This window comes from Ambystoma mexicanum, chromosome 10 (assembly GCF_040938575.1).
Source record: "Ambystoma mexicanum isolate Mex_15411 chromosome 10, UKY_AmexF1_1, whole genome shotgun sequence".
NCBI classification, from domain to species: Eukaryota; Metazoa; Chordata; class Amphibia; order Caudata; family Ambystomatidae; genus Ambystoma; species Ambystoma mexicanum.
Genome location: NC_090932.1, coordinates 1,571,758,414 through 1,571,772,493, shown reverse-complemented (window position 1 = coordinate 1,571,772,493; position 14,080 = coordinate 1,571,758,414). Strand labels below are relative to the sequence as shown.

Here is a 14,080-nt window from a genome sequence, read left to right as displayed (position 1 = left end):
AGACTAGGTCTCAGGAGGGCTGACTGAAAGACCTCAATGAGCACACAGAGTAAAGGACACTACAAATCACTCCGTCATGTGTTTATATATATTTAGTGTTCCAATTCCTCTCATTCGGTATGAAATAGGTCTAGTCTCCTTATCAGCTACGGTTGCCTGTCTTACACAAACAGCCTGTAGGAAATGTCTTGTATCTGAAATATCTGACCATACTTTATTCCCGACACTAAAAGCAGCAATATTTGCTAATAATTCGTCCCCTATTCATCTCTGGGAGGAACATTGTCAATCGATTCTTATAGATTCCGATATTAGTCTGGAGTTACTAATGCAATCACCAGAAAAACCCAAGAAAAAGCTTTGGTTTTACGATTGGAATACAAGGTAAACCGATTTCCTTGATTTTTGCAGCAATCTCTTCTTGTGTAAATATGAGCATTTGGTTATAATATAGGTTTTAATCATGTTGCATATGTTAATGTGTTATGTTAATGTGATATGTGCATGTCATGTTGATTATTAAGGTGGGAAGATGTTACTTTATGTTCAAAATAAGTTATTTCGTATGGAGGTTTTGATCGTTTTTTTAATTGTAATTTCTGGGTTACTATCTTGAAGGATTTGCCGTCCAGGAGGGTTGTGGCAAAGGGGGCTGGGGCATGGAGGGTCTTTCTGTTGGGGTTCCACCCAGGAGGGCTATGTGGCAAAGGGGGCTGGGGCATGGAGGGCCTTTCTGTTGGGGTTCCACCCAGGAGGGCTATGTGGCAAAGGGGGCTGGGGCATGGAGGGCCTTTCTGTTGGGGTTCCACCCAGGAGGGCTGTGGCAAAGGGGGCTGGGGCATGGAGGGCCTTTCTGTTGGGGTTCCACCCAGGAGGGCTGTGGCAAAGGGGGCTGGGGCATGGAGGGCCTTTCTGTTGGGGTTCCCAAAGATGGCAACTAGTAAAAACATGCCCAGGCACCTTCCCTGTGGACAACGTGCGTGATTCTCCGGTCACACGTTCAGCATTTCCTTGGGGGCAAAGTAACATGCCAACCCCCTTCACTCGGGAGCAACTGGGGCAGGCGGTTGCACCCGGGTACTCTGCGCCCATGTGTACGGATGTTGAATTGTTTTCTTGCGGGGGTGGGTGCTGAAAACATTAAACAACATCACATCTGTGCATTTTTGTTAACATATACAGTCTGATTTTGCCAGCGGTGGGCAGGGGCCTCCCTCCAGCTTCGGCCGATTTGACCTCACCCGATCACAATGAGGCACTTCCGACACTATCGATGCATCACATCTCTGATCATTCATGTTACGAGCCGCCGAAATCTCCGACCACCAACATAAAAGAAATCCGGGGCAAAGGGCGCTGCCGTCTCGGCTACTGGAGAGCGGTACAGTCCTGGGCCCTCCCGGCGCAACCTTTCACGTGTTTCCCTCAGGAAGCCCGCGGGTTGCAGGGGCACACACACAAATGGCCATCTGTCCATCTCATCCATAGTCCCCAAGCAACAAGATTTAGTTCCCAAGTTCTAGATTCACCTAGAGGAAAGGCAGTACGGGCTGTATATTCCCACCCCATGCAAATGGATCAAATTGCCACACATCACTTGGGTTCTTAAAATTGTAAGCAATGATTTGGCTCAGATATTCCGACTGTGGGGTTCGTGTCGACGTCAGAGGGTTCGAAATGCCCATGATGCCTTTAAAGGTTGAGTTAAGACCTGTGGGCTGCAAGGCTTCAACCACATTGCAGGACAAGTGGGGTTATGCTCAATCATGCAGAATATTCAAAAGGAGCGAATTGTTTCAATAGAATACAAGTGGGACTTTCTATGAAACTGCAGTTACTTCTGTGCTGGCTCATGTCAGAAGTTGAACGGGGGGCTGCTAACTAATTCGAACTTTGCTGGGGGAAGGGTGGAAGTCTCATCCCCCAAAGGAACGGAATTTAAGCTTAAAGTAAACGTTGGTGTCCATTAAGAAGCTGCAGTACAACGTGCTAGGCATCACATTCTCACAGGCTGCAATCTGTTACATACACAGCATGTTCATTCTCAAGAAAGTGGTCCATTTGGCCGTCAACAATTTAAACTGAAAGGTGCAGTTTGCGATCCGACCACTAGATGGCAGGATATGCATAGCATGTAATTCTAGAACACCCACGATAGTATATTAGTACATGTTTTCTATTCGGAGGCGTTTGGCAGGATCTCTTAGACTAGAAGATGGTATACCTGAACATTCCCTGAAGACTTAATGCCTGTGGAGAGCAGCGTAACTGAGAAAGCTGCACATGTATGTAGAAAATGCCAATTCACCGCTGGCAGGTGTTTATGCAAAGGAGGCTTCGCTACCGGATATTTGTATTCCTTCATAGGAATCTTGAAAGGAGAACAGCATCTTCTCCACTTGCCGTCCCATCGTTTTGGTTCTATCCTTCCCCAACTAACACTAATGTCAGAGTGTAGCAGATGAAACTTAAGTGATGATGCGATCACCCCCCTATTTGTATAGGAGTTATCACAGCACAAGTGAACTATGAAGTTAATAGTGGTGTACTGGCACTCTAAGCACACTGCCTACGAGCAGCCTTTCCTCTGTTACTCCCCAACGTGAAGTTCGTGTATTGAAATCTCATCGGAACTGTGGCTCCAGCATGTGGGGTGCTAACAGGATCAGTGCACTGTTGGAGGAGAACACGCCTGTGAGCGCCAGGAGCGGTGGAGCGCTCAGAGACTGTACGTTATAGCCAGTATTGGCCAGAAGATTGAGCAACGTATGACGGGCGAGGACTAAGAGAAGTCCATAGACCGATATGAGTCCAGGGGAAGCCAAACGAAGTATGCTTAGACGGCTTTGTGTTTTGTTTTGTGGCATTATTAATACTTAAACAAGCGAAGCAAAAATATAAAGCTGTGGAAGCTTAGCCAGGAAAGTGTGTGCATATGCAGTGGCCGGTGTTAAATGTTAAAGGTATTTGGACCGCGCACCGTCACCAACGGAATTGGTCCCCAGGCGCTCTGGCGTATCTGTAAATTATAAGGTGGGGTGGGTTAGTAAGGTGAAGAGGGAATAGGATAGTGAGAGGAGTGGTGTTCTGTTGGCAGCTTCAACTCGGTATACACCAGATGCTGAGCTTTGGTGCGAGTATTGGATCGGTGACAGGCCGCGTGTGCTGTTGATCCGGTTTATGTGGTGTTGCAGTGTTGTGAAGTGGGTGCGGCTTGGTGTGCGAGAGATGTTTGTGTGAGATAAGTATGCAGAGTTTGAGCTTATATTGGTTAGTGGGTTACCTGACCTTTTGGCATGTTGGCATTTGCAGTTCTGTCCCAGTGTGGCACCAGCTGACCCCCACAACTCTTTCCGGATGCGGCGCGGGCCAATGTTCAGAACTCTGAGGGTGGGCAAGCCAACATTCACAGTCCCATCCAGATGCGGCGCAAGCTAGCGTCTAGAAATCTGTGTGGGCATGCTATCATTCGCAACCCTATCTGGATGCTACGCAGGCTGGTGTTCACAACTCCAAGTGTGGCACACGCCAACATTCAAGTTTCATCTAGGCGTGGGCTTGCTGTCCTTCAATCAATCCCGTCTAGATGCGACGCAGGCCAATGTCCACAATTCAGGTTTCGCATAGGTGCGGGCATGCTAACGTTCGAAGTCCTATCTAGATGTGTGCAGGCTAATATTCACAAATCTATCTAGGTGTGGGCATGTTAGCATTCAGGTTTCACCTAGGTGCGGGCATGCCAACATTCATGGTCCGATCTAGATGTGATGCAGGCTAATATTCTCAATTCTATCCATTCAAAGTCCCCTCTAGATGCGACGCAGGCCAATGTCCACAATTCCATCCAGGTGTGGCCATGCTAATATTCTCAATTCTATCTAAATGCGTCTGCCAGTCTGGATATGGTGCGTCCGGTAAGTGCGAGTGGGTGAGTCACTTGAGGGTTTTCGTCTGGGTCCAAGTATGTGGTCGGTCTCTGGAGTCTTCCTTTTGCGGCTATTTTCCATGATATCCTATGCTCTGTCGGGTGGTTAGTTCTTGAAGAACAAATGCAAAACTTCATGCTGACTCATGACAAGACTCATAAGGTATTGCTGGTTCAAAGATAGCAATGACTTTCAACTAGTCGACTACTTTCCAGCGGTCACAGAAGCAACCGGAAGTAACTGAATGAAGCACACTGAATGCTGGTCAAAACCAATCCATCATGGCGATTCAAAAACACCACCTGGATAAGCGACGTGACTGCGGTTGCCATGGAAACGAGGCATACCAACTTCGGAGGGATCTGCTAATCTGTGCAAAGAAAGAGAAGGAAATAAATGACACATGGCAATATCATTACACGTTTCTCTACCCATACGCTCTTTTTTATTCTTTTTTTTTCTTTGGCATTTTAAATGTACAAACTTAGTTTAGTTATGAAGAGACCAATATGAGTTAAACTAGATCGATCAGTTACATTTCTTATTCAACAAAGATATAAACAAATTTAAAACTATACCGTGAAGGTATATTACAAAATGATCAACTATAAATAACCCATAACAGAATTACTATGTATAAATAAAGAACAATGACAAACTAGACAATACACACACAAAATAAATAGACAATACGACACCACTCAATTCACATTTGTCTTCCTATTAGTTCACGTCGTTCTTCTAACCATGCATTCGCCCTAATTTATCCATCTGCCATACTATTAACTTAGCCTCAATAGTACATTTCATCAAAAGGTACCCATATTTCCAAATACTCACTCTCACTGTTCTGTTTTTGTAGCGTTAACTCCTCATAATTGGATAGAGCCTGTAGATCAAACAGCCATCTCTCATCTTTAGGCTTTTTCCTAGTCTTCCAGGCCCTCAGAATTGGGTTGATAGCCACTACCAATACTCTATCTATCCATCTACAATGTCCACAAGCTATCTGACATCCCTCCATGTTTTAGAGCAGAATTACAGAGTAAGAAGATTGTGGAAACACTACTCTCATAATTATGTCCAGCCTTTCAAAGACTTCCCCCAAAAAGTTCACCACCCTTGGACAATCCCACTACATGTGCAATAAGGTACCTCCCCTATGGCCACAACCCCAGCAAGACTCCTCAGTTGTCATACCCAGATCAACCATGCATGGTGGGGTCCAAAATCTGAGGAATATGCCGCAGGTTCAAATTCATTCTTGAATTTGTACCCACTTTCGCTAGACTATCCCACTCTTTTATAGTTATGTCTCTACCCAGCTCTTTTATCCACGCTTGCCGTAATGTTTCCCACAAGACGATACACGACTCCTCCATAGGCATCAGTTTCAGGAAAGTTGAAATTATACAAAGTGGAGAATAAAAATGTTGCAAAGCATTGGCCTGTGTTTCATAGGGCTATGTAACATCCAATGTCTCTGTGTGAGAAGGCCTTCTAACTCTATATAACGTATTTGTTCCCTTCTCCCTAAGCCAAAGTTTCTCCTCAGAATTTCAAAGGAAATCATTTGTCCATCATTCCATACATCACACACCCTTAGAATCTCTTTCTTTATCCAACTCCACCAGCATAAAGTCTTTTTTCCCAATTTGCAGTCCCGGGTTGTACCACAAAGAAGCTCCATAATGGAACCACACATTTTCACCACCATGAATCAATCATTAATGACACTAGTACATCCCTAGTTGCCTCCACAGTTGGTAACTTTACAGGTAAGTTGGGTATTGTCCCCATAGAATAAACATCACGCAAGGAGTATGGCGAGAATTTTTTTTTTCTAAAAACACCCATTATAGCAAGCTATTCTACCCTCATTGAAGTAAGGTGCGGGTTATTTTAATTAAGAAAATCTGTAATAATGTTCCAAATTGGGGTACCCAAACCCTCCTCCTTGCACTGCATGCCTTAAAACATATTGTGGGATCCCAGGTCTCTTGACTTCTCCCCATAAAAAATCTTGAAAGATTTTGTCAATGCGCTTGAGAGCTTTCTTTGTAAATTTCAGCTTAATTGATTGAATTATATAAAGGACTTTAGGCAAACGCACCATCTTTATTTCATTTACTTTTGTCCAGATATTAAGAGTCTGTAATGATGGAGAAGGAGACGCTAGTTGTCTGAACAAAGCAGGTTTTTATTTAAAGAAAAACTTTAGTTCAGAACTCGGGGACTTGTTTCAGTCTTGTAGAATCCCTTTCTTCCTTGGGTTCTAAAATAGGGATGCACAGGAGGGGCCCGTAGACCAGTCCTCGTATGCCCAGAGAGGCTCTGACATTGTTCTCTCCTCAGCGGTCCGTCGGTTCTGCAAGAGAACGGAATAACTCGCATTAGTCCTTCTTCTCTATCTGGCTTCATTAGGGGCTGGAGGGTTCCCATCAAATCCGAGGAGACATTCAGAGAAAGTCTATTTACTCCCCCAAAGCCACGGCCCCTTCCTTTCCGCATGTGGGTTGCCATGATGTCTCTATACCTGGTCCTGGCATGGAACGCGGTATACTGCACTTGAGGGAGTGCTACAACTCGGAATCACACAGTGCGTTCATGGAGACTGGCAAATGCTTTCTATTGTGGGATTGTTCTAAAAGTGGGGCAGCTACTGTTAACTGCCCTTCATCCGAGAAATGTGAACCTTCGGGTTTATGAAAGGGCCGGTATCCCATGGCCTTGAGATCAAGTGTCTTACCCCACTCACCATACGCAAAGTCGTCGGTTGCAGTATCCTGGAGACCCCTTGGCTCTTGTCAGGGTCCATCCCTGCTCCTGCAATGCCTGCTCGTGGTTTAAGTTGTCGTACGCCAATGCAGGCTGGTTGGCAGCTTTCGGCAGTGTCTGCTCATTCGTCCCCTTACATGCGGTCTGGTTGATGGCACTCTGCAGTGTCTGCTCGTTGGTCCCCTTACAGAGTCAAACAAGCCCACTTCTGCACATCTCTTTTAAGTACCTCTATCAATTTGTCCACGTTCGGATTAACTAACTTCTTTAAGTCTCGAATAAGATATATTCCTGGGTATTTTGCACTTGTGGTTGACCATTAACAGTTCCAATCACTCAACAGATGCCGCGGGTGTGCGGGATCTAGTGGGCAAACCACCGACTTCTCCCAATTAATTTGTTTTAATGTGTTTTATCGTAATAACTCATTCCTAAACCCCCTACCCTCTCACAATCCTTCATCCTTCTCGTTTTGATCTTTTTATATAAATCAAATTTAAAGATAAACTTCTTGAGCGGATTTCTTTGTAGCACATTTTTTTACCTAAAAGTAGCCTCAGATTTCCCCTTCTTAAAATCTTCTCTGCTTATTTCCTGTATCCAAAATGTCAGGTAAAAATGATGGCATGTGCACATTATCAAAATGTCGAAGAAAAAGTTATATTTCAATGGACTCCTTTTCTCCCGCAGATTCCACATCTGATAGATATCGGCATCCAGCTCTGCTGCTCGGAAACCTTTTGACAGGGGGGTGTAGTGGACTCGACTTGGTCATCGTTCATCGATCCGGCATGCTTGGTGCTCAATCGTCGGCACCGGGTTTGTGACATCAAGCATCGTATATATACCACGTCACTACGCACCATACCTCAGTTCCTTTTTGCCAAGCGTTTGCACGCTGCTTTGTGTACACGACACAAGTCTTCGACTCAGTGTTTTTAACTAAATTAGTCCAAATCTTTTTCTTAATTCCTGGACCGCAATGTCCTCTCACTGGGTTTCACGCTTAAAGAGGTGTAACGACTGCCATTCCAAAAAGTCGGTGACCAATCCGCACAACATCTGTTTGTGGTGTCTGGGTGCGGATCACGACATAGAGGGATGTGCGTTGTGCTCCAAAATGCAGCCGAAAGCTATCTGTGAGAGGGCCGCCAAACTTGCTTTGCGTCCACCGTCCCTGAAATCTCTGGCACGATCGCTCGTCCGGTCTTCCAATGCCAAGACGGAAAGGCCCACCCTCGAGAAGGAGAAAGATAAGCATTGTTGAAAAACTAAAAAGCGGTCACACTCGAGGAGTCACTCTTCCTCTCCCTCATCGTGTAAAAAGAAGAGACAGGTAAAACATTACATTTTCAAATTCAGCATCTTATTCATCAATTTCTACTCAGGATTCTATTTGTTTTATACCTTTTAATTCTACCTCACTTGCTCGTATCCTGCAACCCCATTACATATTGCCACTGGGGTTGAATTTTATATTGGATAAGACCAAGGCATAGTGACGTTTGAAACGGGCCGAGAAGACCGTGTGAGCCTCAGATGCTGTGTGACCTTTGAGGCAGGTTTTGCTGCATGTGGTTAGCTTGCCTTGGCTAGCAGGGTTTGGCTTATACGCTGGTGAATGCTTTCTATATTGTTGTGGTTTGATTGCCATTGAAACCAGATCCCGCATTCCCTGAGGAAGGCACAAGTAATTGAGATAGTTTGACACGTGATTTAATAGCAACATAGTTAATATTAGTATCAGTAATAAAGCAATCCATAACCAAAAGCTGGTAGTGTTTAGGCCAGGGTAAGAAGAGGGTAAGAAACCTTAAATGAGTGGCATTTTTTTTCTTTTAGTTTAACTAATTGCTGTTGAGATTTATTTAAAATTAAAACCTTTTCAAATGGTTCATATTCTTCTTGCAGGAGTGTGTCCATATGGCAAAAGTAGAAGTGGCAATCTCTCTCTCTCCACCTTTCACCACACTTTAGAGGATGCGGAGGGTGAATCATCATGTTCCCTATGCTGCTGGGCTTACGGATGGAACCCGTGGGTGACAGGTCTACAAAGCCCAGAAAGTGCCATTCACTACAACAGCGAACTGCCTATCTTATTGCCTTGATCTGTTCCAGAATTATATCACTGCAAGACATCTGAACTTCAACCCAACTAAAAATCGCATTACTTCTCCTGTCGTCCTCTCCATCCCATCCCCCGTCCAAAGCTGGTTGGCAGCCTTTACCAGCTGCAAAACTAGATTTCCCTCCACTGCTAAGTAGTAATCTTTTGGATTCTGTCATTTTAAATACAAATGTGCGTATCGTTTATTATATTTATATAATTGGAAACAGAATTAACGCACATCCAACTTCCATTCTTTGGAGTGCGGCTAGTTCACCCCCAACAGGGGTATACATTTTTGCAGGAAGATAACATAGCACTGACAATCAACTGCGGCCACATGTAAAAGATCTTAGCGCCAGATTTGCAGCAAGTATCTGCCCATGCCAGCAAATAACCAGCGGAGATCCAAATGACCTGTCAAGATTGCAGGTGAGTATTCCCAATCCAGCCCTCCAACCTTACAATACACAGATATCATTATTGCAGTCCTTGTTACCATTTCTCATTCCCCACACAACTCCAGTAATAGGCTCCCAGAAGTGTTCAAGTTCTGCAATCAAGCCCCTAATTCTCTTGAACTCCGATTTTCGTCCTGGATTTCCAGTGTCTGGCAGTCAGCAGGCCGGCTACCCTAGTGCCCTCATTGTTCATTTTCTCTCTTGTCTGCAGACTAGGACCACCTTCCCTAGGTGTCTCAGGATTATCGGGCAGGGGTCTGGCGAGATGATGTGCCCAGTGATCAGATCAATCCTTGCCAAATCGCTCTCCAAAAGTCTTTGGTGACTAGACAGCGAACATATGCTCGTAGCCCGCTTCAGATGTTCCGCATCCCCAGCATGGCGTAGCGTTCTTCAGACCAGGCCTGAACACTGTAGCCACTATAGTCTCAGGAATAGTTACACTTGAGCCAACACATGGGTTTTGTCAGGATTCATTCATCTGTAGCTTGAGGCTAGGGCACTCTTATTTCCCCTTTGCATTGTCAGGTGCAATTCACACTCCCAGTCCTGCATGCCGCCCCCTACTCCCAACCTTAGCCCATGCGTCTGTCATACTCATCACCCAGCACAGAGCATCGTAGATTCCACATTAAGAATCTAGGTAGTATTTATTTTCCAACTGCAAGAAGGGCACCACAAGATCAGAGTTACAGAGCCCAAATGTAGTGCTACGCTGGCATTTTGCATTGTGTTTTGATTATGAAAACTCTGAAACGCTCAGACGCCCTTCAGGGCCAGGTTCACTCTCTCTATAAGACTGCATCCTGCATAAATAAATAAAAGTAAAGGCCTGCCAGTGGAGAAGTGCAAGATGAAGACTGAGAAGAGTATTGTGGTCGAGGAGACAGCTTCTTGAAAGATTCAATGCATTTGTAATAATCAGGGATAGTCACATGTACACCGCGTCACTGTGGAGGTGGGTATCCTTGCAAGACGAAAGAAAGCTCATTTACTGTGCTCCTTCTATATGCAACTGACTTGTATAATTGTGTGATCAATGGCTTCTTTAGTCACAAGCCCCTGCACAGGGACCCCATACTATGTAATACTGTATCAGAGGTCGAAAACAAAGCTCTTTAGAAATACTCATTGATCCTATCTAAACTTCTCCCGCCTTTTCTTCTCAGCATCCAGCTCCAAGGCCGAGTTGGATAGCAGTGTGCAGCCCGTGGGTGGCCAACAAAGCAAAGCTGACAACCCCCGCATCAAAACCCGAATCCCACCAAACATGCCAAAGCTCTTCATCCCCTCAGCCGTAACCAAATTTCCACCAGAGATCACAGTTACGCCTCCAACTCCAACCCTGCTTTCTCCCAAGGGAAGTATTTCAGAGGAAACCAAGCAGAAATTGAAGGTGAGGGCCTAAAAAATAGGTACCCCTAGTGCCAACATAAATTGTTTTACCGAGGTGAATACTGCATGCTAATTGGCTGGAATTGACCTGCATGCCCAAAAAGGGGCTAGGAATGAACCGTAGCATGGGTTGTCAATTGGTCCATTACACTAGGTATATTACTGATTGCAGCAGGTGTCAGTAAAGAACTGCCTGCCTGGCTTGTTATTGATGTACTAAGTGCTAAAGATGTTATGAAAAAACTGACAGCATGGAGTGTTACTGATGGGCGGACTGCGGCGAGTGTTACTGATGGGCGGACTGCGGCGAGTGTTACTGATGGGCGGACTGCGGCGAGTGTTACTGATGGGCGGACTGCGGTGAGTGTTGCTCTTCAGCTGTCTTCAAGTGGTGTTACTAAAGCGTATAACGGCTGACTGGTGGGTTGTCAGTTGTTCATGTATGTAGGGGGTGTTGCTGAAGAGCTGACTGCAGCAGTATTGCTGTAAGTGTTGTGCAGACTACAGTGAGTTGTGCAGACTGCAGTGAGTGATACTGAAGGATAGACATCAAGTTGTAATACTTGATGGCGGACTGTAAAGGTGATTTGTTGATGGCCAGAGTGAAGTGCCGATTGCACAGAACTAGACAGGAGGGTTGGTTGCATGAGGTATTACTGTAGCAGTTGGTCCAGGGGATATAGCCCAGCCGCTAGTTCCTGTGGCTAGCTTAGCGCTTGCTTCTGGGATTATTACCCCAGACTCTGTGTTATTGTGACTGCCTGCAGAAAATGATGCTTAGGTGCTAGCACCCTATTGTGGAAATTAATATAACAGATTCTCTCTTTTCTTGGCACAGTCAGTGATTCTGTCTTCTCAGTCTGCTGCTAACGTGAAGAAGGAAAGCCTGTGCCAACCAGCACTGGAGATCCTTGAGACCTCAAGCCAGGAGTCATCACTAGAGAGCGATTCCGACGAGGATGATGACTACATGGATATTTAAAGAGAAACGTGTGGGAGTGTCCTCCTGCCCAGCGCTCACCATAGGCCCTTCTTGTCCACTGCCAGCCATCACCAGCTTCAGCAGCACCCGCCCCTCCATGGGCATGGCACATCCTCAATTTCTGTCATATTCTCAGTTTGAATATATGCAGTATTGCCTTCATTGTCTTGAGACTCCTCCAGCATAGTGTGTGAGGAGGATGATGGATTGGAACAGCTGGCAGACCCATGTTGACAGTTCTCGTCTCCAGTTGTGAACTCTGGTGCTGCTCAAGAGTCTCATGAACCGCAACTTGGGCCCATGCTTCTCCCACCTTATCATTGCCCTCTCCAAAGGTGTGCATGCTTTAAGTATAGCAAGCAGGCATGCCAGGCACAACTCATCTTTGTCATATACGCAGACTCCTCTCCCTTGTGTTTGGCCTTATTGCTGTGCAACCCCAGTGTGCTGCACCTTTTGTCTCTGGTCAGACCTTTGCTCTTCTGTTGGTGCTCATGGAGAAGGAAATGGTGCATATTGGCTTCTTGCATTTTGTAATTGGAAAATGAAGTCTGGAGAAGATGTCATAAGCGTGACCCATGCAAGAGTTTGAGAGATGTGGAACTCTGCTAATGCCATCGTTATTTTCATTGGTGGCGGAGAGATGAGTGTTGGTGTGGCGGTTCGTGGCAGTGCTGCTCAAGTGCAGGATGATCTTGGCTAGGGCCACATAGATCCCTGCGACGCCCTAAAGCAGTTTAAGTTGCCAAGGCCTTTGAAAATGGTCTCTGCTAGTACAAAGTGCAATGCAGATACAATGGTTAATTGACAGACACTTCTGTCAATACCCCCATAACCGCTTGGAACCTGAGCACTTGTATTATTGCCTTCATATGGTGGGCTTAGTTGGAAGAGTCTTTGTTGCTGCTCACGTTCCATGAGTGATTCAGGATATTAGGGCCATTTCAGTGCAAACTGGAGACTATTCAGGTCGTAAATTGAGTGTATTGTTTATGAAAATTGAGTCATTCGTGTACCAGTTGGGGTCAAATCAACTTAAATTCATGTAGCGTGATGAGAGTTACAGCACATGACAGACTCAACATTTGGATCCCCTCTTCAAGGGGCACACAGATGTCTCCCCAGAAGCACGGATGGCTCTTATGAACTCAACACAACACAAATGGCAGCTTTCATTTACATTTTTAAACCTACCAGCAACACGTTATGGCTCCCACTTCCAAAGGAAGCTTTTCGGCCCTGGGTGTGAGGCCTTTCTTTACATTTTGTTTTGAGGGATAAGATGTCCACAAAGAAAGTACAGAGAAGTTTTTGGACTTGCTGAAAAGGTATTGAAATGGGAGATAAGGGAAGTGGGGAAATCTGCCTGTTTTTTTAACTGAATGTTTACTTTGTAAAATATTGTATGCAAATCTTTCAAGATAAAGAAAAATGAAAACACAAAAAAGGATGTGGCACACCCTCCGTGGGTTCTGCCATGGCACAGTCCCACAGCTTCATATCAAAAGCTTCTTTTCTAATAAAGTTAACAGACTGGGTGTCTTTGTGCACTGACAGAAGATTTATTTTTCCTGTGACAGTTTTTTCCTAATTGGAGGGGGGGCTACATGATGCTGGTAGGAGGGGGCATGGACACCTGTCTCCCAAAAAGAGGCTTTTATGAAGTTTGATGTAGGTCACATGCAGCTTTCTTGAGCATAGGACAGTCACATTCTTCAGAGTACATCATATACAGGTGTTGTAAAACCAGGAGTGTGGCTGTATTTCCAGGAGCCTATCGGATGCAGCCGTCACAATGACAAGATACCAGTATATGCCGCAACGTTACACATGGCAGCCATCAGTGGCACATGATAACTGATAACAACGGAATGTATTCAATGCAGCCATCGATGTAGTGATCTGAAGCGGCTCCTGGCAGCTTTTGACTCTTTACAAAACCTCAAAATAAATAAGGGCAGTTGAAAGCTTTGCATTTCAGATGGCATAATATGCACCATCTCCAGGACAGGATAGTAGTTGCACACACCAGCACATCACATTCTCTTTTCGTGAACAGGAGAATAGCGGTGCCCTCCAGAACCCATTACATGCACCATCTCAAGAACAGTGGGATAGGTGTCCACGGATATGAAGGGAACTAGTTAGTCTGGATTGCTTATATGCAACTGTCTAAGAGATGAGTGGACATTTAATGACTAGTTGTGCACATGAAGCATAGTACAGTCACAGTATGGTAGCTGCACATTCAAAAATGCATTGCAAGAAGCTGTCTCTGGGCAGGAGTTAGCCGGTCACTTTGCAAAACAAAGCTCTCTCACTAGATATTTGTTTTCATTTGTTTTGGCCACATCCTGCTTTCCCAGAGGACCCTCTGAAGGTCCTGCCTGCAAAACGAGCCAAGTGAAGCACAGTGACTGGCTCCTAGAAG

At 45.2% G+C, this 14,080-nt stretch overlaps 1 protein-coding gene across 6 annotated transcripts in view; it reads left to right on the top strand.

Annotated features, from left to right (window-relative positions):
- Positions 1-13,208, top strand: part of CABIN1 (calcineurin binding protein 1) — a 1,968,820-nt gene extending 1,955,612 nt beyond the window's left edge. For all 6 annotated transcript variants that reach the window (XM_069619890.1, XM_069619888.1, XM_069619891.1 and 3 more), the window contains 2 exons: positions 10,442-10,668; positions 11,506-13,208. In XM_069619890.1, coding sequence (XP_069475991.1) covers positions 10,442-10,668; positions 11,506-11,649 — 371 coding nt within the window. In that variant the 3' untranslated portion in view covers positions 11,650-13,208. The remainder of the gene's footprint in view (positions 1-10,441; positions 10,669-11,505) is intronic.
- Positions 13,209-14,080: the final 872 nt, after the last annotated feature.